Here is a 23,594-nt window from a genome sequence, read left to right on the forward strand (position 1 = left end):
CTGATGCAGAAGTGAGACAGAATGAGAAGCTGACCAAAACATGATTTCAGCAAAAAATAATGGAGTTACCGTTGATAGATTTTATATTTCTTTAATTGTTACTGTGATCTTCAAAATGTTTTAAAGGAATATGCAGCTCCTACATCTTTTTTCTTCAGTATATTTAAAAATGCCAAAACACGAGCTTTCTCACAATGCTAAAAAAAACAACTGGCTGAAAAATATCAGAATCGGAAATACATCTAAGTCAAACTCAGGAACTTCCTTCATGGTGTTAATTTAGCTTGGTTATGTATTGAAGAATAATCAAAAACCTTAAAACCCAGCCAAAGGAAAAGTGACGTTTGAACTTCTTTACAATGTTACTGTTTTGTCATTGCCATTTCTAATGTGGCTACAGAGAGTACATTCTCCATTCTTCACAAAGTACAAAGTTATATGCGGGGAAGTCTAGACCAGAAAACTATTGACAGCCTGTTAGGGGTGAAATAACAATCACAATAATTGTTATCAGCAGTCACCTATCAGTGATCTTGTTATAGACACTAAAAATGATAGTGGATTTTGTGAGAAATTTGAAAAACCTTGCAGTGAACTGTGAGATATACAGCTCTTCCCTTTTGAAATAACTGACAATACACTGACTCATATTCATTGATTATTATTGTAACATTTTCCATTAGTCATGTTCAAAAATGATTTTATTACAGCACGAAAATACAAATTATGTAATAAAAAATCACTTCTTTCTTTTCAATCCCCTTAAATTAGGTAAAATTTTTGCTGACAAGAAAATCTACTGGTTTAAAAGCGAATTTACTGATAACAATTTATATGCGTACTGGTTTTGATGTCCTGGTTCTGTCACATGTCTGCCTTAAGGTCAGGTGAGCTGCAACTGACATACTAGAAAGACAAAGTTGTCAAATTTTGCCATTTGAAACTTGATTCAAGCACGACTTGCTGCACAGCAATCTGCTAAAATACTCTGTGTAAATACAGATTATGTAAAATGACCATGTATGGAGGCAGATTTAAAAATTATTCCAGCCAAGATGACAAAACATTCTTAAAGAGACTATGTTCAAACACAAGCCTTTCCCTCTAAAAGGAAATGTGTTATTTACATCATGGCAGTGACTGACAGCAACAATACAAGCATGGTCCCTTATTCTACTACCTAACTTAGCAGAAAATATTATAGATTTATAAAGTATTCAGCATTACATCTCAAGCATCACTAAAATTATCGGATTACTGGAGTAATTACAAACACTTTAAATTTCCTAACTAAACACAACCAAATCGCTCCAAAGAATGGTAAGAAATGAGTGTAAAATTGTTTTCTTTACCTCCTCAGAAACTTAAATCTGGTCAATGGGTTTATGTCCATATTAATAAAGTGAACAATTCACTAACCATGCAAAACACGAATTCAAATTATTTAAAAGCTGTCAAAAAAAGCTTTAATGTACATTAAATGTCAGTATTTGCCTTTTGTATAGATAGATTTTAATTTATAACAATCATGTGCAACTACTGCAGACCAAGCAATTCAAAAGTGCATCAAGTTTTGAAAAACTATTACAACTGTATCAAAATCTAGAGGTCATCAACATAACCATGCAAAGATGCACACCAAATTTGCTTTTCTACCTCATGTGCTAAGTTATTTGAGCAAAGTATTGTAAAAAAAACTATAACAATTTTAAATTGTATAAAACAATTTACTCAAACAAATGCAATTGAATGCTGTCACAAATACCCCCACTTTCCTAACCACCACCCCTAGTACTCACCCCAAATCATGATAGTGATCCTGTGGATTATATCAAGTGGATTATAATGCAAAATCCATCTCACATATATTGAATCTTCTTGCTACAGCTCCATATACATGTATTAAGTTTTGGGAAAAAAATTGGAAATGTCATTGTAATTGACACTTCTGGGCATCTGACCTCTGACCCCTCACAAGGACCTCAGGCATGGGAACCAATAATGATATCCCTCCTGCAGATGGCCACCATCTGGGTAACATCACCAGAAACTTTTGTTGCTTAAGTCAGGCTGGGAAATATTTAAAAATGTAACTGTAATTTACATATTTTTTACTTTACCTCTGACCCATCAAATGGACACCAGGCATGTGAACCATTAATACCAGTAAAACCCATTATAACATGATTCATTATAATCCTATTTCTCTTATAATGCGATTGCAGCATGGCTCCCATTTTTTAATTTAAGGTGACCTCTTTTTTAACATCCTAAATACAGGCTTTCATAAAATCTAATTATTCATATCCCTAGCAGATTATATGATCAAGAGGTTAGTTTCAATGCACATTTTCTTTGGGGAAGTTTTTCAAAAAGTGTGTTAATGCGATCCTGCTTATATCATGATGTTATTCTCTGGACCCTGAGCATCGCATTATAATGGGTTTTACCTGTAATATTCCTCTTGCGGAGGTTACCATATGGTGCAACATAGGAACACATTTTTTTAATTTCCACTAGCAAATAAGGCAGGAATGTTGTCACAATGGACAGATATATGGATGAACAGATAGATGGAAAGATGGCAAGTATCACAATATCAATTATGCTTTCAAAAAATGTTGCTGGCTTTAAAATTGCTGCCTGAAAAATCTACCTAGGTCAATAAACTGTCTACCAAATTTCATTTGTCTACATCAGGTGGGTTTTGCTTAATTGTGTTATGCTTACCTTTTCTCACCCACCAAAATATCTAAAAAGTTAAAATAAGTGTAAACTATAGGCAACATATGCTAAAGATTGTTCCCCTGGCTGATATCTAAACTGATCCCCAATCCAAGTGAAGTTGGCCAAGAAATATTGGCACACTGCTTTCCATAAAAATTTTGTTTGAAGAAGTGGCTTAAATGGTTTTTTGTTCTATCTGAAGCAATAGTGGCCATATTTGATGGTGGATCACCATTATTTATGTAAGCTTAAAAGATCTTTATGCCTGGGTACTTTCTACCAAATTTGATTTAAGTTGGTCTTGTGGTTTATGATGCACAATAAATATCTCAAAACTAAAAGATGCAGAAACTCTAATTAGGTCATCTATTTATGACCATTATAAAGTGCATAAAATTGCAACTGCACTAAAAATCATACAGATGTATGGATGTATTGTTGTATGAGTGTACTGTTTTACAGATGGATGAATAGATAGCAGCAAAATAATTTACACCCATTTGCTAATTGCTAACGTAGTTTTGGCATACACAAATCTACATATAGACAAACCAATCTAAAAATGTTCCAAGTAGAGAGGATATCATTTACAATGGTTTTCTTTAAATCCTGGCACTAGTGATGAAACACAAGAACTATGATGGGTCAAAATCCTCAAAGCATCAATTGTCTATAATGACGACTGTAATCAAACACTGGACATTGGTTTCACAAGCAAATCTGCTAATGTGCTGGTCATATTCTGCATTATGAATTGTTTCAAATAACGTCTGGACTTATTACAGAACTTTTAACTTGTTTCACAACTAATGCATTTAAGTCAAAAACATACATTTCCCCAATACTATCAGATATAGGAATAGGAAAAAAAGGTCTTTTCTGAAATCCATCCATCCATTGGATTTCCTTACAACCTGAATTCCATCTACACCTAATGAGAACAGGCAATTAAACTTGGTATGATATTTGTAATGAGAATGATTAGATGACAGTTCAAGACTGGGAAATCACTCTGTTTGGTTATACTATACAGGTGTTAGCCAGACCATGCAATCAAAACAATCAGAAAAGTCATTAATAAATCAAGTGCCTGTTTAGTTGTTTCTTTGCCCACACAGTGGAAAAAATAAATGCATAGGTTATTAAATCTATTTTTTTATAAACCAACCCTGTCTTTTGAGTTTTATATATTCTGGATGGAGCCATGGAGTTGTGGACAGAAAACAGATGGGAATGAAAGGGTACAATGGCTTTAATTTCAAACTAACATTTAATTAATAATTCTAAAGGTCAGTTCTATGTACAAAGTTTGTTTCAAAGTAAATTAATTTTTGTATAGATAATATGATTTATAAATAAAAGTATTGCTTTTTGTCAGAGTGTAATGTCAGTATCATTTAATACATGTATCTCTGTGGCATCTAAATGCAACTTTAACCAAATGTGATTGTGGGGATTTTTTCATTATTTTTAATGTCGCTTTAACAATTTTAGTCATACTGTTATGATATCTATAATGGCAGTTTATACTGATCTCTAGCACTGGGGCACCATGCTGCAGTCATGTAGCATTATGCCCCACCGAGACATATTATTCTGACACCACTGCAGCAAGTCCGAAAACTAACCTCTTAATGCTGATTACCAAGCGAGGCAGATGCTAGTACAATTTTTATTAGGTATTTGGTATGACTCAGCTAGGGTTTGAACCTGCAACCTCCTGCATCTGAGCCAGATGCTCTAACCACTTAGGCCACTTGAGTGGTCACTTTAACCAAATAAAGTATTAGGTAAACTATTCAACTATTGATGGTTATTATGAAGTTACAATGTATATGCCTTTGCACTGTACAGACCCCCACCAAAGGTAAATTGGCATTTATGAAATTTTAAATTTAGCTTCACAATTTATGTGAAATATGTATCAAACAGAAAAAGGGTAATAATAATATGCACATTAATTTTTCAAAAGAGCTGGAAACCATCTGAATGGAAAAGGGGATGGAATGAATTCTAAGACAAGAGGACAAGAGTCTCTGGCAGGGAAATGCAGAGTACTGATGATGAGGTAGTCTGATGTAAAATCTTGTATGTCACACAGCTGTATGATCCCCAAATGACAACCATTATCTATTTGGGTTAATGAACTATACATAAACATCAAATAAAAACATGGGTGATTTCTAAAGTTGTATTGGTCTCATGTGACTATAATTACTCTGAATATACATATAGTTTGGTAACTGACAATCTGTACACTGCTCTGGCTATTGAAGGGAAGAAATTGTCAATGTTTAAAGAGAATACACACTTATTTTCAAGCCAAAATGAATATTCCTATAAATATTTATACCATACAAATCAGTAACTTAAGAAAATATCAAAAAAATAAATTGCTTTACTCTAACATAAAATTATTTTTTAGGGTTTCTTGCAATCATATTTATTTTAATTCTTTTATTAACTTAGTTTAATATTTAACATGTATTCTAAATTGTTCTGGTTGAAAAATAGCAATGGTTGAAAATGTTACATGACATGCTTTATTCTACATGCTGGCAGCTCATCCATTTTTCATTTACTTCAAATTACAACTGTATTATTCCATTTAAGAATTTTGTATAAAAAAATGTCAAATCATTACCATGCAAAAATATTTAGTACTAGTTCTTAGTCATTCAAACTTAATTACATCTCAAATTTTGAAGTTAAACCATGTAGATAGGATCTGCCAACTAATGTTCCTTTGAAAGTTAATAAGAAAACAAAAACATATTCTTAAAATTAAAACTAAAATGGGGAAGCCCCTTGGCTAAATATACTACATGTATAAAGAGAAAGCAGGTGTCCAGCCCAAACCACTCTCTTATATATAAAATAATACTCATTCCACTGCATAGAAGCCACCTGGGAACAGGCAAAAGCTAGGTAAACAATGGTTAGGTTAGTGTGAAATTATTAAGATATATATTAAATGTGATTCATACATCTGTCAAGCAGAAGAAAATGTAAAATTGTACACAATCAACAGTTTTTTGTTAAAAATGACCATTTAAATAAATTTCTGCAAATAACCATAATATCTGATTTGAATAATTGAACTAAAGTTCTGTAAATCATTCAGATTTAGGCAGAGGCACTTTGCATACAGATGGAACTTATGCAAAAAGTCTTTGTAAATCACTAAAAAGAATTATCTTGCCCTTTCATACATGACATAGTAACTATGTATGAAATTGTGTGTAAATATATCTATGAATCAACACAGCATACAGAACTCCCTCACTATAAGACACTTCATTATAACATAGTTTCTGTCATAAAATGAGAAAGGTCATGGATTCCATTTTGTTATAACAGTTCCAGTTGTAAAGAGAGCATGGTAATGGATTCCATTTCATTATAACACAGTTCCTGTCGTAAAGTGAGTATGATGAAATGTATTCCATTTCATTATAACACAGTTCCTGTTGTAAAGTCAGTATGGTCAAGGATTCCATTTCGTTATAACACAATTCCTATTGTAAAGCCAGTATGATCATGGATTCCATTTCATCATAACACAGTTCCTGTTTTAAAGTCAGAATGGTCATGGATTCCATTTTATTGTAACAAAGTTCCTGCTGCAAAATGAGTATGGTCATGGATTCCATTTTGTTATAACACAGTTCCTGTTGTAAAGTAAGTATGGTCATGGATTCCATTTCATTATAACACAGTTCCTGTTGTAAAGTCAGTATGGTCAAGGATTCCATTTCGTTATAACACAATTCCTATTGTAAAGCCAGTATGATCATGGATTCCATTTCATCATAACACAGTTCCTGTTTTAAAGTCAGAATGGTCATGGATTCCATTTTATTGTAACAAAGTTACTGCTGCAAAATGAGTATGGTCATGGATTCCATTTTGTTATAACACAGTTCCTGTTGTAAAGTAAGTATGGTCATGGATTCCATTTCATTATAACACAGTTCCTGTTGTAAAGAGAGTATAGTCATGGATTCCATTTCATTATAACACAGTTCCTATAATAAATCCAGTATGATCATGGATTCCATTTAATTATAATAAAGTTCCTGTTGTGAAACCAGTATGGTCATTGATTCCATTTCCTTATAACATAATTCCTGTTGTAAAGTGGCTATGGTCATGGATTCCATTTCATTATAACACAGTTCATGTTGTAAAGTGATTATGGTCATGGATTCCATTTTATTATAACACAGTTCCTATAATAAATCCAGTATGGTCATGGATTCTATTTCACTTAAACATAGTTCCCATTTTAAAGTCGGCTTGGTTACGGATTCCATTTTATTGTAATAAAGTTCCTGTTGCAAAATGAGTATGGTCATGGATTCCATTTCATTATAACACAGCTGCTGTTGTAAGGCAAGTATGGTCATGGATTCCATTTCATTATAACACAGTTCCTGTTATAAGGAAACTATGGTCATCATTCCATTTCATTATAACACAGTTCCTTTTGTAAGGTGAGTATGGTAATGGATTCTATTTCATTATACCACAGTTCCTATTGTAAAGTCAGTGTGGTCATGGATTCCATTTCATTACAAGACAATTCCTGTTGTAAAGCCAGTATGGTCATGGATTCCATTTCATTATCACACAGTTCCTTTTGTAAAGTGAGTATGGTCATGGATGCCATTTCATTACAAGACAGTTCCTGTTGTAAAGTGAGTATGGTCATGGATTCCATTTCATTATAACACAGTTCCTGTTGTAAAGCCATTATGGTCATGGATTCCATTTCATTATCACACAGTTCCTTTTGTAAAGTGAGTATGGTCATGGATTCCATTTCATTATAACACAGTTCCTGTTGTAAAGTGAGTATGGTCATGGATGCCATTTCATTATAACACAGTTCTTGTTGTAAAGCCAGTATGGTCATGGATTCTATTTCATTATAACACAGTTCCTTTTGTAAAGTGAGTATGGCTATGGATTCCATTTCATTATAACACAGTTCCTGTTGTAAAGTGAGTATGGTCATGGATTCCATTTCATTACAAGACAGTTCCTGTTGTAAACTGAGTATGGTCATGGATTCCATTTCATTATAACACATTTCCTGTTGTAAAGCCATTATGGTCATGGATTCCATTTCATTAAAACACAGTTCCTGTTGTAAAGTGAGCTTGGTCATGGATGCCATTTTGTTATAATACAGTCGTTGTTGTAAGGCAAGTATGGTCATGGATTCCATTTCATTAAAATATATATATCATGTACTTCATTATAAGGTGGCATACTTAATGGCTCTAATGAACTGCATTATAATGTGGGAGTAAAGTATTAAAAATTAATAACAAAAGCAAGTCATGCAGAAATATTTTCCAGGTACACATGCATGTAGATCTGTTATTGTTGTCATTTTATTAATTTCAGTGAAGAGTTTATAAATAAATCTGTAAGTACAATCTGCTAAATCAAATACAAAACAACAACATACTTCATATTTTTATGTTAAAATATCCAATAAAAGTTTTACACTGCTATTTAATCATGATAAAGCAATCATGACACAAAGAAAAGCAACTAAATGCAATTAATTTAAACAATATGACTTTGTCTAGTTCATAGTTTGATCTGTGATCCACCTCAGAATTAGTCAAAATGACACCATGCAGGTAATCAACATCTAACATTGTGTGCAATTATTCATGCATAGTTTACACACATGCACAATGTACTCATTGTCCCATATTCTCAAAACACTTTGAGCACAAGGCTTGATATCAAGCTCAAAGTCCTAAACCTCCAAGTTTAGCACTCAAAAACTTTGAATGCAGGCTCTACAAGTATGCTCTCTTCCATACATTTGACCTTGACCTATAGAAATCATATGATACAGAACTGACAACCATTTCCCAAAGCAAGTGTACTAAAGGGTATGTGATAGACGTTAACTCTGCGTTATCTATACTGAACTTTTGTTTTAGAATGGACAATAATGCAATTATACCAATAGTAAAATATTAGTACTTATACGTAACAGTACAAATATAAAGTAATTAATTTTTTTTAAAAAGGCTAGAACTCGTAGCAACTGGCACACTGTAATGGATTCCACTCTCTACAATCTGCTCTGCTACGCCTTCAACTTCTATGGAAAAAAACCAAAGTTTGGAGATTGATAAGAGTTATGACCCCTGACTGCCAATGACATGGAATGCTTGAATTCCAAATAATGCTTGGTCTCTTCAAAATAAAAGTGCATAAGAACTTCAAGGAAAATGCAATATTCTTTAGGAAAGTTATGCTACTGAATGCAGTATTAGGAGGAAAGGCAATCTTGGACCAGAAGTCTTCTAAATGATAATGTGAAACAAACTAATTCAAGGTCTCTGTTATATAAAACTACCTGCCAAATTTTGTTGAAATCCACACAAAAAAATAAGTATATCTATGCTGCAAAACCAAAGTCAGAAATCAGTGGTAAAAACTCCAGTTAATTATGTCATGGAATGCTAAAAATTAAATCACTTGATGTCTTATCAATCTTTAGACTCATGCCAAATTTGGCTAAATTAAAACAAACTTTGCTCTAGTCATCTTGCAGAAACCAAAGACGGGAGGACAAATTATCACGAAGTTACAACTCTTCAAAACAAGAATGAATCCATACAAAACACACATAAATCTAGGGACAATGCTCATACCAAATTCCTTCTGAATATTTTGAATGGCTCTTGAGCTATGCCAATTACAAGCAGCACTCCATGTGAAGATATTAAGATAGACACCAAGGGTCATAAAAGGTAAACCTAGGTTATGAAATGTACAAACCAAACTGCATTAGAATATGTTGAATAGTTCCTGAGCAACAAGAGAATGTTGTAGTGCCAATATAATGCTAATGGAAAATGTGCAATGGCTGTATCAAAATTGGGCCTATGAAGGCAAAACCTTTAAAAGGCACATCCACCTATAATAGGCAAGTAACCTCCCAAACGACATCTATTTATGTGTTAGTTTCAGAGTAATGCTGATTACACGAAGAGTGAACAGACAGACCAGTGGACAAACAAAGAGACATGGGTAGAAAGAGCAATTGTCAAAAATGTGCACTTCTTGACACAGGACCCTAGAAAACTTACTTATCTAACAACCAAATGCAAGAGCAGTTGGCCAAGAAATCCGGATCACCAGTATGTTTTCTGTAGAAATTTCTTCCAAAGTTGAAGATTGAAAATGTCATGAAAACAATTGTTGTAAGGTTTCTCTATATTTCTGTATCTTCATCCATATCTGATGGCACATCTGCATCATTTGTTCAATACTAGAAGGCCATCATGCCTGTATGCGTTCCATCAGAGTTGGTCAAATTCGGAAGATCAATTTTGTTTTGTTGACAAAGTTGTTTAAACGTTTTTCTACTTTTAGTAATGGTGGCAGATCGATTTCATTTGTATAAATGTGTAAAACTTTCTATCAAAGTTAGTCAAATTCTATTGAGCATCTTTTCCAGAACTTTTCAAAGGTTCTTCTATTTGTAGTAATAGCACCCATATTTCAAGGGTAGATAGGCATTATTTGCTAAAATTCAAAGTGCTTAAAGCCAGACTGATTTTTGTCTAACTTGGTCAAATTCTGTTAAGTGATTTTTGGGAAGAAACTGTTTAATGGTTTTCAATTTTTGGTAACTGTGGCTATATCTGATGGTAAACTGGTATTATCTGTACAAATCTGTAAGCCATTCATGTCAAGATGATTTGTGTCAAATTTGGTCCAATTCTGTTGAGCAGCTTTTTTTTAGAAGAGATTATTTAAAGACTTTTCAATCAATAGCAATAACAGTAAAATCTGATTGCAAACAAGTATTAATTTTATATACTTAAAAGCCCTTTATGCCAGGATGTTCTGTTAAATTTGGTAAAATTCTGTTGGATGGTATCTGAAACAATAAATCCTGTTGAAATGTCCTTCCGTATGTAGCATTACAAGTCACATTTTATTGCAGATTGGCATCATTGGTATCAAATTTTAAGTCATTAATGCCAGGATGCTTTTTGTAATATTTGTTAAAATACTGCCATATCTGATGGTGAATGGCATTATTTGATAAAAACAACCTGAAAGACCTCTATGCAAGGATGCTTCTGTCAAATTTGGTCAAATTCTAGAGACTGGTTGTGGAAAAATGAAAAGATCTTTCTATTTTTAATAACAATGGTCATATTTTACACCAGATCAGCATCATCTATATAAACCTGAAAGACCTCTTTGTGAGTATGCTATCTGTGAAATTTGGTAAAAGTTGGCCAACAAGTTTTTTTTAAAAAGACTTCTTATAATAATGGTCATATCTAATGGCAGTTCAGCAATATATGGGTAAACGTTTAAGTCCTTCACACAAGGATGCTCTCTGCCAAGTTTCGTTAAAATCTGTCCAGTGATTACTTTCACAAAAAGTTGAAAATAACAAAACATTGAAGGATGCATGACAAATAGCACACAATACATGCAGAGCAATACCATAAGTTCACTTGGCCTTACAGCCAAGACAATCAGACTTGCTCATATATATTCTGAGGACACAAGTGCCCAATGTTGGGAAAGAAAAGAAATAAAAGTTCCTTCATTATACCTTTAGTCCCATGACAAAATGTGCATGGCCTGGACTTACCCTGTACTCAAAATTGGAGATGCAGAAGTAGATAATCTCCATGATACAGCTAAGACGGTTGATCTGCATGTCTGACCACCAATGTCGCAGTACTGCCTTGTCAGCATTCTTAAGCACCCAGACGAAGCAGATCAGGAGGTTTCTGGTATCCTCTGCACACAGCTGCGACTTTCGAGACTAAAATCAATTAATTTCATGTTGATCATTTTTACATTACATGCATAAATTTTACGATATGGCAAATGGATAAAGGAACAAATTATATGCACTCTAAGGAAAAGATAATACACATTACAACTAAATTCCTCCACAGCAAAGGATTGTACTTTTACATCTGATAAATAAGCCTTACTCAGTCTTCTAGTACCATGATGATCTAAGCATTACATGATACAAAAGTATGAATGAAATAAATGTTTCAAGCAGAAAGAAAATTACAGGATGTACCAAATACACATTTCTGGTAAACTGCCGAGATGCAATTATAGATTTGTGGATGGAAGTTGATGAGATGGATGCATTTATATAATTATATTCTGGAAGTAAATCAACATAAATTTAGATACTCTTTCAATGTTGCATTCTATTGTTACAATACTTTGCATGCTGATCGGATTTTTCATTAAAAATATTTCTTATTTTTCAAACACACAAATTAAACTGATAATAAATCAATATGACAAGAATTTAATAATGTACTTTTACGCTAAAAGTAAAAATTCAATGTGATAACGTTTAACAAGGGTACCACAAACAGCACACAAACCAGTACTAGTAGCATATGGTTGACCCTGGAGGTTACTGACCAACAGATCCCAATGACCTTAACTTTAGACAAGGTATGCAATGTTGGACTAAACTTCATTTTGCTGAAACAATTATTTCTGTATTAGACTTACAATGATCATGACCTCTGACCTCAGAATCTACAGGTCTATTTTACTAAGTGCAAGGAAAGCACAAAACAAAAAACATACCCTAAAACAAAAGTTATCATGTAAAACAATTTGTTCTCTGAGCCACAATGACCTTGAATCTTTATATTTTGACCCACAAAATCAAAAGACCTATTCCAAACCTTAAAAGTAAGCCCTCCAGTGACCTTGACCTTTGACCAATTGATACTGAAATAGCTAGTATTCATCCTTGCCTCCAGTTCAAGCCCTCAACAAAGTTTGGTAACTGTCAAAGGTGGAGAACTGAAGTTAATGTGCAAAAACAATTTTTCTTTTTCTTTCAGATGGTGACACTGACCTATGACCTTTTGATACCAAAGTCAATAAGGTTCTTCCTTATGCCATGTGCAAGTCATATACAAAGTGTGGAAACTGTAGATGGTGGATAACTGGAGTTATTGTGTGGAAACAATTTTTGTAATGGACAGATGGATATCATCAGATATATGCTTCACCTGATGGTGGACATATGGAAACTACATTCTGTTAAACTTCTTTTTATTTTATGAATATGTTACCCTGCATTTTATTATAGAAAAGACTTTTTACCTTGGATTCAACTTCTGCAGCATAAATGGATGGATCAGAAATTCTACCAAACATTTGTCCTGCTATTGCCATAGCAACCCTTTGATTAATCCTGTCAGCCTCTTCCTCCAAATCTGCAGAGCTCTTGTATCGGCTCTCCACATGGGGATCATATAGCTGTGGCAATTGCTAAACATAAGAATTATTGAATTACCAATTCAGCATGTAAAACACATGTAAAACACATGTGAAGAATTCCATATGATGGTTTACTATGTACAAAATTCAAGAAATGAGTTTCAATTTAATATCTGGACTGTGTGCTAATGAAATTATAACCTGGTAAAATATTGTGATGATAAATCAGTTCATATTAGGTGTTCGTCAACAACATCATAGATAATGGGACAATTACATTTATGAATATATTAGAAGAGTTAGCTTCCTGTGACTATGCGGGGAGCTCTCCTATTTGGAGGTGCATTCTTTCACCCAAAGTGGTAATGCTGAATGAAGCACATGTAACGTCTATTTTTGATTAGGGGGCGCTCACCAGATAATATGTACTTTTGAGAGAGTGACGTATGTAAGGGGAAGTAGTTCACATTTAAAACATGCACAATAGAGAGAATGTTGGCATACCTCTATGCTACATTAATGTAATGTGGATGATATTTCTTTTGGATATTGTACTTTTGGAAATTTTACATGATTTAAGCACAATGCTAACTAAAATGACTGCTCCCTTGTGTTAAAAAATTAGCCTGAATTAGTCTAAAGTACACTATACATAGCAGCTATTAAAATAGGGAAAATGAATTTTGCCAGACTAGACAATACCAGCTTCTGAAAGTGCAATGAATGAATTACCAAATATATAAAATGTAAAAAAAGTTATCATCTCTTTTTTATAGAATTTACCTCTGAAGTTCAGGAAGTGAAAATGACCAAGTAGAGCTAGCACTTTTTTGAAAGGTGCACATTTGAAGTAAGGCCAAGCTGTATACTCTATAACCCATATTACACCCATCAATCATACACCAAAATAAAGGGAATTAAAGGTTCTTTGCATTATACCTAAGATATACAAGGTCTTTTTTAAATAGCCAGTATAACCAGTGAGGAAAGCCGGGGAAATTCTTTTTCTTTAAAATCCTAACCCTATGCAAAATGCGAAACTGTATAGCGCCACCTTAGCAGGTGTGCATGAAGATGAATGAAATCACTATGTTTTAGACTAGTTTTAGCAGCCACTTCCCTTCCTTGAGCCATAATCAGGTCAAGACAAGTGATCTTACTACATCCCATTTAGAAAAAAAAATTGTCACACAACTGCAAACACTTTTTACTGAGTAACACTGCTATGTGAAATGTCTCAGATTACCACACAGACATTATTGGCCTTTTTATGAGGTGAACAATCAAACTGACTCTGTTAAAGGACAAGAAAAAAGAGCGGTAACCATTTTACTGTACAAAGACTGTACATTCCTAAGGAAGACATACTGTTTACATGTGTTTTGAACTCCATAGCCAAACTGAGTAAATGCCAAGTTGGTATTATCTCTGATTTTCCTTGTTCACAAGGAATCCATAATTGAGAAGGAGAGGGATATCATGTTTTGCTCTAAAATATAACTCATCTGGCATTTTTGCAAGATGTCATCCAAGTATTTGGATGTTGTTGCAGTGGAAGTGGTCCTGAAATGGGCCACTACTCTGTCCATCAAAATTAAGAAGATCAAATGACTGATTCTGAATCCAAACAGGAGTGCCCTTAGCTGGTAAACTATTTCCCTGAAAGCAAACTGCAGGAACATCATGGAAGCTTTGTGAACTGGGATGTGTAGATACACATCTTGCAGGTATACAATGTGTTATGTATACTGAATTTGCATTGTTTGTTTGTTATTTGTTTTTTAATTTGTATTTCATTATATGCTATTATAATGCAACATTTTATGTTGGACTTAAACCTTGTCCAAAATCAAGTTCATTTTCTACCTGACCGACACTATTGTTTTTTTATTCTATAAACAACAACTATATAGCTAATATATTCTCTGTGTGTATTGGTTTATTATCAGGATCATTAATAGAAGTAAATATGTTTATTTGGGTTGGGGTCTAGGTTATTGGGATTCCCCTACAGTTTACTTGGTGTAACTGACACTGTCCCGGTTATATATTATAATTTTAGTAATAGACATTCTAATAATAACTAACATTTTATTTTGTAAACATTAAGAAATTTCTAGAAGATTATTTTCCATTAGGCAATTTTTTTATAGAAACTGTTTACTGTGACCTGAGATCAAGTAGAGGACTATATAATGTTGCCAATGGAAAGATTATTCATTCATGTTTACGATCTACGATAATTTTTGTATTACTGTTGTGTCCAGCAGATCATTTGGGCTGGAATTTATTTCTTCAAATTATTTATATCGGGAATTGTTTTCTCTAGAAATACAGAATGCTCATAAAAAACAATATTCTTGGACAGAGATATCCACTGGGATTTATATTGAATTCAAACCTGGAATTGTATTACTCTGTTTCAATAAAAGACTGTTGGTACATCAACACCTTACAAGCCAACACCAGCACATCAACATCTTCAGTGTTGAACTTAATTTGGATTTCTACTGAAGTTTATTCAGAACTTTTAATTATTAGGATTTGTATCTGCAATTCTAGGATTATTTTGGGATTTAATTTGCAATATCAAGTTCTTTTTTGCATTTTCACTTTGTATTATGTGGGAAAATAAATTATTATTTGAATTTTACAAAGCTTGATGCTTTTCACTCTTTTCTTTTACTTACTTTAACAGCATAGACTCTTAACAATTTATAGCAAAATCTCCACCCTGAACATCATTTAAAACACACCTTAGTGTTTCCATTTTTAACTATGATATGTGAAAGAACTGATTGAGAGTACTTAGGTCTATGACTGGTTCAAGAGTGCCACTGGTCTTTGGGACCAGAAATAGTCTCTAATTAAAAAAAACCCTGACGAATTTACATTGTGAATGATCTCTACTTCTCTTTGCTGGAGAAGATTTATTTCTTGCTGCAGTGTGTCTGCCTTGAATGGGTCTCTTAAGGTCCCAGGACAAAGAAGGAGGTGTCTTGTGGTACTGAGGCCCACTGAAACCACTTGCTAAGTCCACTGATCATCATGGCAGATACTTTTGCACTTGGCAACCAAGAATAGCAGCCTTCTTCCCACCAGGATATCTGTCAAAGGTGGCATTAAAATGATGTCATGTCATATTATAGAGAGAAACTATGGCAGAATGAATGTCTCTCTGCCTCTTGTCCACTTGAGAAATGAGGTCTTTTTGGGGTATAGAATAAGTATGATGGCTTCTCTGTCTGCTGTGTCCTAGGGGTGTTTTTTCTATTCATTTTGTTTACTTCTCTGAAAATCCTTCCTAGTGCCTTAGGCTGTGTGTGTGTGGCTAATTTGGCTTTTTGGTGGCTTGTTTACATATTTCCTTGTTGTGACCATTGAAGAGAAAGTTAAAAGCTAAGTTTTTCTTTAAGGTGGTCCTTGAGAACGGTGGGAGTGGGGAGCACTGCATTACTTTCTGCCATTTGTAGGTTTGTCATTGCTGTAACGGAAACTGGCCTGGGTGTCCTGAGATTTTTTTAAAGTCACATGTGTCCAGTGGGATTCAAGGTGGGAGATGATAATCTTTTCTCTGCTAGTTGAAAGATTGCCCTCAAGACCAAAACCCACCAACATGACATCCCACACCACCTAAGAATGAAGTAAATCCACATCCTGTGTGTACTGGGGTGCTAAACATGGCACCAGAAGCATTGTGTGATACGTGGCACAACACTGTGCATGCTAATACATGAGAGTGTTTATGTGGTGCAGATTATGCAAACTGGACAAAAACCTTCTGTCTTTTGACTTAGAAGAAACAATTGACTATGGTGAAGACCTGTTGATATCTGAGACAGTGTCTGGTCCTGCTGGAGCAGTGCCATCTTATCTTGCATGACAATGTCAAGTTCTTTATGTTGGGACAGGTTAAATTTGATCCACATAACCAGTTCATACTTTTTATGTGTGAGACAGTATCTGAGTTGGCAAGATTTTATTTTATTTTGCTCAAATGTAACCAATAAAAACTAGCCATCAAATCCACCAAAAGAGGTTTGTCAGGTTGAGGCAGGTGGAGCCAGAGCTGTCGCTGTTCCTGACCAGGACAGCATGGATTGCTTTGTGGCTGATAAGCCTTTTAATGCACTACAATTTGAAAAATAAATCATTCATCAAAATGACTTCAACATATTTAGTAATGGCCTCCTTGTCATTCAAGGTGCACTTATGTGCCTTTTCTTTTTGTGACTTCAATACTGCAGCTCACCGACATTTGCTCTAAGAGAGGCATATCTGACATATATATTCATAAAGTGGCAAGCTAGGCATGTATATTGATTGTCATTCCCACAATTCCAATGTTTATATAGCTTTCATCCTGCCTCTAGCGTAAATCTGTAAGACGAAAATAGAGCAGACACAATGCACAGGTGTAGCTTGGCATTCATACTCCTTTATGAACTCAAAAGAGTGGACATACAGAGCTACACACTATATTACAATCTATCTGCAGAAGTCCCCATGTGGCAGCCTATGCATGTAACAGTGTCAATACTTACGAAGTGGACACTATATCATAAATTCTAACATAATTTACCTCTAGGAATGGCCAAACAGGCAGCCAATGTAAGTAAAGTAACCAAAGCATCACTTTTATGAACTTCAAGTCAGATGCTATGACTAAAAAGAAAATTTTCTCATTGAAAAAGGAGGAAGCAAAAGTTGGAAAATTATAGATGGAGTATACTTCCCTTTAAATAGAAAACTGCTCCAACTTGCTTCAAGGCTAAGTAACTTTAAAAATTCTACTAGATGGCCTCGTCAAGAGAACATGCTACTCTACATGAGTGGAAGAAGTAACAAAAGTATGCATTGTATTTCGTGCCAATCCATTTCTGAAGGTAAGATCACTCAAACTGCCACCTATATGAGCAGGTTAACTTTTACTTTGGGTCATGTATTTGAGGAAGAATCTGTCCACTATTGACAATCATCCATTATGGTTTTATTTCTCATTTGCCAACATACAGCAACCAGACACGATAAAACTGTACTTGCCAAATCCTACATCACCTGCACACTATGACATTGTACTTGCCAACATGTACAAAACCCCACTTTATAACACTGTTCTTGGGAACCACAGAAATGAACCAGCTTATAGGTAAAGTCTCTTGGTAGTGAGGAATTTTCTACACACCATTATTTTTAAATAATACAATTGGATCCATTACCATACCTGCATAATAAAAGGAGACACCTTATAACATGCAATGTACTTTATATTTATGTCATTTGTATCAACCTAAGCAGACGGTAATTCCTAATGAACTTTACATCCAAGAACAGGTTAAGTAATCTTACCTTGATGACAATCCCCAACAAAGGTAGGTACAGAGCTGCTAGTCGTGCCTTCACCTCTGGATCAGTGTAGCGCACATCCAGATCATGGTTAAACAAAAGGTTGCAGACAACATTGATAGCTTTGTGATGGATTGACGAGTTGCTGAAAATGAAAAGATCTCATCATGAAATTTCAGCAGAAGAAACAGGCATGGAATATGAAAGAGTAAGTAGCTGTCCATTTCCCAGTTGGGGGAGTGGTACTCCCATACATTTGTGCTATATATGCCCTTATCAAATTTACTTTTGGTTGGTGACAGGAAGAGAAGAGTCAACATTTTCAAATTTGGTAAATTTTTTCCCAAAGTTTTAAATTTCACATGGTATGTTTGAGTGGGGGAGGTGCTGAAAACAATCTTGGTACTTCTGGGCATAACCTTTAAAAGTTTTTTTTAGGGCCATCCATTTCAAATGTACCTATGATAGCAGTTTAAGCTGTATATAGCAATACAATTTTCAAGATGTTAAAATTCAGTAAAATGTATATAAAATAGAAAATAAAGGCAACAAGTGTAAGGTCCTTAACATATGTGGTCAAAATGTTGTATATAAACCACAATCTCTAAAAAAGTCAAAGATTTTCCTCTCAGTACATCGTCATACACTTTCCTTGTTCAGTTCGTATCAAAATACTTTTGTCTAACAGGGTGAAAATCAAGGCAGTTGGCAAGACAATGTTCCATTGTCAGTTGGCACTGGCATGGTATGTGCTCTAGTCAGGGTTAACAAGTCAAGTATGTGTACCTGACAGCCAACTGCACAATACCACTTCACCTCTCTCATTTGTCCTATAATGGATTTGATGATCTCAAGTTTGTGGAGTGTTCATTTCACATATTTGAAGTCAATATATGGAATTTCCATTCACAAACAGGTGACTACCATACTGCTTTATTTGCACTTTTGTTACCCTTTACACCAATAATCCAAATCCTGGGCAGGAAATCTATCATGCTATGGTTAAGTTTTGACAGTGCAGAATGATTGCTGAATGACATCTGGAGGCCCTCATAAGTGATTTTCAAGACTGCCTGGTTGTAGGAGCAGAGTCAAAATGTGAAGACTTAAAGAGTCACATTTTCTAATTGAAAAAGAGGTAGAGTCAAACCAGGTCCACGTCTTCACATTTTTGCCATTGGTTGCTCTCAGAAACTGAGCCCTCACTGAGGAAAAGGAATTGGAGGAGGATTTCTCTATCTGGCATGGTTTAGAGGGTTCCATCCTATTTCTCTGGTCCCTCTTGAGAAGCCAGGGTTGACGTGCTCTTTATTTTGGCACTGTGGGTGATGGCAGGGCTGAAACTGTGGGGGAGGTCTGTGAAGCTAAAGATTGCCAGATCTTTTTCTGAATAGGAAATCTTTGCAGCTCAACTAACTTCATCATAAGGAAGCTGGCGATTGAGGTAGCAGCAGCAATGCTGACAGTGTCTGCTTCTTAATGCGAGATTTCTTGAGTCTCTCATTGACCATTGCCAATTTCTCTTCTGACCAGTGAAAGAAGACATAACAAGTAAGGTTTAAACAAAACCAGACACAGCATATACAGAGGGTAACCATTTTCTGCCAGCCTGAATCTTGTACATGCAACCCAAAACCATCTCACATTTAATCCTGCCCAGTGTTGATGATAAATGCAATAACAGCATATGGAGATGAAATCAATCAAATGTCATGCTAAATTTAATCTAAAGTGGATGCTGTGAATTAAGATCAATGCATGAGAAAATTACATAAATTTTTTTTTAGGGAACAACAGATCATTTAGTAGATTTAGCTTACTAAAGGCCAAGGGCTGAGATGAAATGAAAGTATTCTAGACCATGGGGTAAGCAAATAAGAACATGCCAATACAGTACAATGAAATTAGACAATTGAAAGATTTAATCGGAAGACAGATCACGATACTTCCTGAGGTGAGAAAATCCAAAGTATCACTCAAACTGGTAAAAAGTAACAAAATGAAATATATTTTAGAGGCCTCTGGCAAAAGTGTACAGACCAGGCATGAACAAAAGTAGAAACTGATGAATTACAGGATTCACCATCAATCCCTCTATTATAGAGGAGATAACTCTTGTCTGACTTCAGTTTTTGCAAGGAGACAAAAAAATTAAGCATTTTGCTGCTAAAACAAGACAAAAGATGAACTTGAGAGGGCTACAAATGTTAGGTAAAGGATGTATTGCATGTGAATAACATATTGTCATCTGAATAACATACTGTCATCTGAATAACATATTGTCATGTGACTAACATATTGTCATCTGACTAACATATTGTCATCTGAATAACATATTGTCAGGGCTTTATCAGGCATTGGATTTTTCTCACATGGATCACCTTTAACATGAAAAATATCAGCAACTGCATGAAGCAGTCTTATAAGATATAGAATGTCATGACTTAATATACATATATCAGTGCCTTCAATAAATCTTAAGCTTTGCTGAAATCAATACTGAGAAGCCATCAAAGTCAATTTTCATTTTTGACATAACATAACCTATGGATCAGAAGTTACATTTGTAACCTAAATGAAGCGTTATACAAGTCAGTCACCAGCAAAGAAACCTCATACAGTGTAGGAGTTTTTAATACTGAGTATGCATGAATGGTTTTTTTTTTTTTGCATTTCTGTTGGCTACAATATTTTTCAATTATTCTTCCCTATACTGAATTTAACTAGTTATCAAAAGGACTAATTCAATGTAAGAGTATTTAATGTTGGCACAAATATGTGTCAATCCTACTTTTTAAAAATTTGTTGATAATGATACTCTTCATAGGGTGGTTCCCTATGCTGAACTCAATTAGCTATCTGAAGGATTGACCCAATCATTATGTTTATGGAACCAGACCAAAAAGAACAACAAAACTGCAGCTAATAAAAATGTTGTCTCACTTAATCCTACTTGCAGTATCATCCTGAATTCTGATTATTAATAAGTTTGTTTTGCTAGACAATAATGATTGCCTCTAAGCTTCAATATAAGTAACTTTAATCCTAATCAAAGGCGTTGATTATCATGAAAATTGACCAGAGCTGATGCAAAGCCTTGTTTGACTACAATGCCCCAAAATGAAGCATTGTAATCAATCAAAGCAGATACACTGACCTTGTTATTATTGTTTCTATGGCTCACCTAAACTGTCACTGCAATTAATTGAATTTCAAACAATGAGCTCCTCTTCACATCTGTAAACTACTTACTGGGTATCCAGAGCCATAGAGAGATGTTTCAGGACAAGGCCAACCAGATAGTGCTGTTGTTGGAACTCCAGCGTCAGCTCGTAGAAGACTCCTTTTTGTACAAGAGTGCTGGTGGAAGTGTATGAGGAGGAGGAATCCTGGGAACTGATGCTGGATATACTTGGGGTTGGACTACTGGTGTTGGTGGATGGGGTCAGAGGGGTTCCAAATGGTAGGTTCAGGGCAAAGTAGTGCTCGTGACTACAAACTATACGTAGAAAATCCAGGTGCAAAAGCATAATTGTTGTAGAATCAGGGAGCTTCTTAACTTTTTTATTGACCTATTGGAGAAATCAAATAGTATGAATAAGCTTATATGTTACACATAATCATCTCACAAATAGAGACTGAATGCATTTTTCATTTGGCATACATGGAGTGGTAAATTAAAGACTCAATTATTCATCACAAGCTAGTATGAGTAATTTACCATAAATGTTATGTCTTTAAATGCTCACCTTGTTTTTACAAAAATGATTTGTTCCTTATTATCATGCATAAATAGTCACCCTGATCAATCACCCTCTCTCTCACTTTCTTTCTTTCTTTGTCTAGGACCCAGCAGTTGCCAGTATACCTGAAGATTTGTATGTTAAGAGTTCAAAGCTTGTTGTGGTCATTCTTGATAAGCCTTTATCCTGATTTTAACCTCTTCTGTTCCAGCCAACCCAGCTATGAAAGGCCCACAGCTTCAGAGTATTGGCTAGGCCATAGCGGATAAGCATCAAATCCAGAGTATTGGTTGGGCCATAGCAGATAAGCATCAAATCCAGAGTATTGGTTGGGCCATAGCAGATAAGCATCAAATCCAGAGTATTGGTTGGGCCATAGCAGATAAGCATCAAATCCAGAGTATTGGTTGGGCCATAGCGGATAAGCATCAAATCCAGACAAAGACTATCAGTAGCTTCATGCCTTGGAATCATGATAATCTCTATCCCTAAATTCCAGAAACTTTTTGAACAAATATTTGACCTCAAGTTCAAAGTACCAAATTTTGAAAGCCTGTAACTTTAATTTAGTATTGCTCAAATCATAGAATTTCCAGTATTTTCATTTAAATTCTCCTAAATGTAATCCAAACATCTTGTCTGATTGTGTGTGATGATTAAGTTCAATTGGACCATACATAGTTTTTTCTACAAAATTTCACCTCAGAAATACTTCAAGTCATACAGCATAGAAAGGGGTTTGTGAACAAAAAATGTTCAAAACCTCACTCCAAAGCTGAAGCATACTAACCAAAGTAGAACTATGTTATAAACATTTTAATACCTTTTGGAATTATGTCTACAAGTTCCATAAAAGACAATTTTCCAGTTCCTACTTGAAAAAAACAACTCTGAAACCATTTCAGCTAAGAATTATTAATCCCAAATAAAAAGCTGTCATAATAAACGTTGGGATGGAGTACAACATACACCTTCCATTACATGACAAACAAAGTACATGCATATAATTTGGCAGCTCTTGTAATATTTCCAAAATGCTTCTTTCATTACTGGCAGAAAGACCAGAATGTATTTCAACTGTGCTATGTTTTGTATTAGAAACATTTAGAATGCATAACTTGGCCCTGCAAGCCACTGCTAGGAACAAAAGAACTGCTGCATTTATTACAGGGTTCATACTGATCAGGAAACCTGAAAGTCAATGACTTTTTAATGATCTGGTTAGTTTTCAAGGACTACTCTAAGCATCATATGTTCTACTTCCAGATATAATTAATATGCAACTAAATATGAAAGGCAAATAATACTGATCCATCAGTGCTTGGCAGAAGCATGTGGTGAAGTGAATGGGTGCACATGTGTTAAATGCATTATGTGAAAGGGATGCTATGCAAATTGTTTATTTCCCATTGTCATGGAATTGTATAAATATCCTTTTATTTATTAAATAGATGCACTCGGGTTGCATTTTTTGTGTACAACGATACCCGAGGGTGATTT

At 34.6% G+C, this 23,594-nt stretch overlaps 1 protein-coding gene across 4 annotated transcripts in view; it reads right to left on the reverse strand.

The window, feature by feature from the left end:
* The window catches only part of LOC149807910 (dedicator of cytokinesis protein 7-like), a 184,966-nt gene that overhangs the window by 88,356 nt on the left and 73,016 nt on the right, over window positions 1–23,594 (reverse strand). For all 4 annotated transcript variants that reach the window (XM_089971876.1, XM_089971895.1, XM_089971866.1 and 1 more), the window contains exons 27-30: window positions 21,604–21,923; window positions 18,355–18,496; window positions 12,889–13,056; window positions 11,384–11,560 (exon numbers count right to left, since the gene is read on the reverse strand). In XM_089971876.1, coding sequence (XP_089828002.1) covers window positions 11,384–11,560; window positions 12,889–13,056; window positions 18,355–18,496; window positions 21,604–21,923 — 807 coding nt within the window. The remainder of the gene's footprint in view (window positions 1–11,383; window positions 11,561–12,888; window positions 13,057–18,354; window positions 18,497–21,603; window positions 21,924–23,594) is intronic.

Source organism: Sinohyriopsis cumingii, chromosome 1, assembly GCF_028554795.1.
Source record: "Sinohyriopsis cumingii isolate HCF-2022 chromosome 1, ASM2855479v2, whole genome shotgun sequence".
NCBI classification, from domain to species: Eukaryota; Metazoa; Mollusca; class Bivalvia; order Unionida; family Unionidae; genus Sinohyriopsis; species Sinohyriopsis cumingii.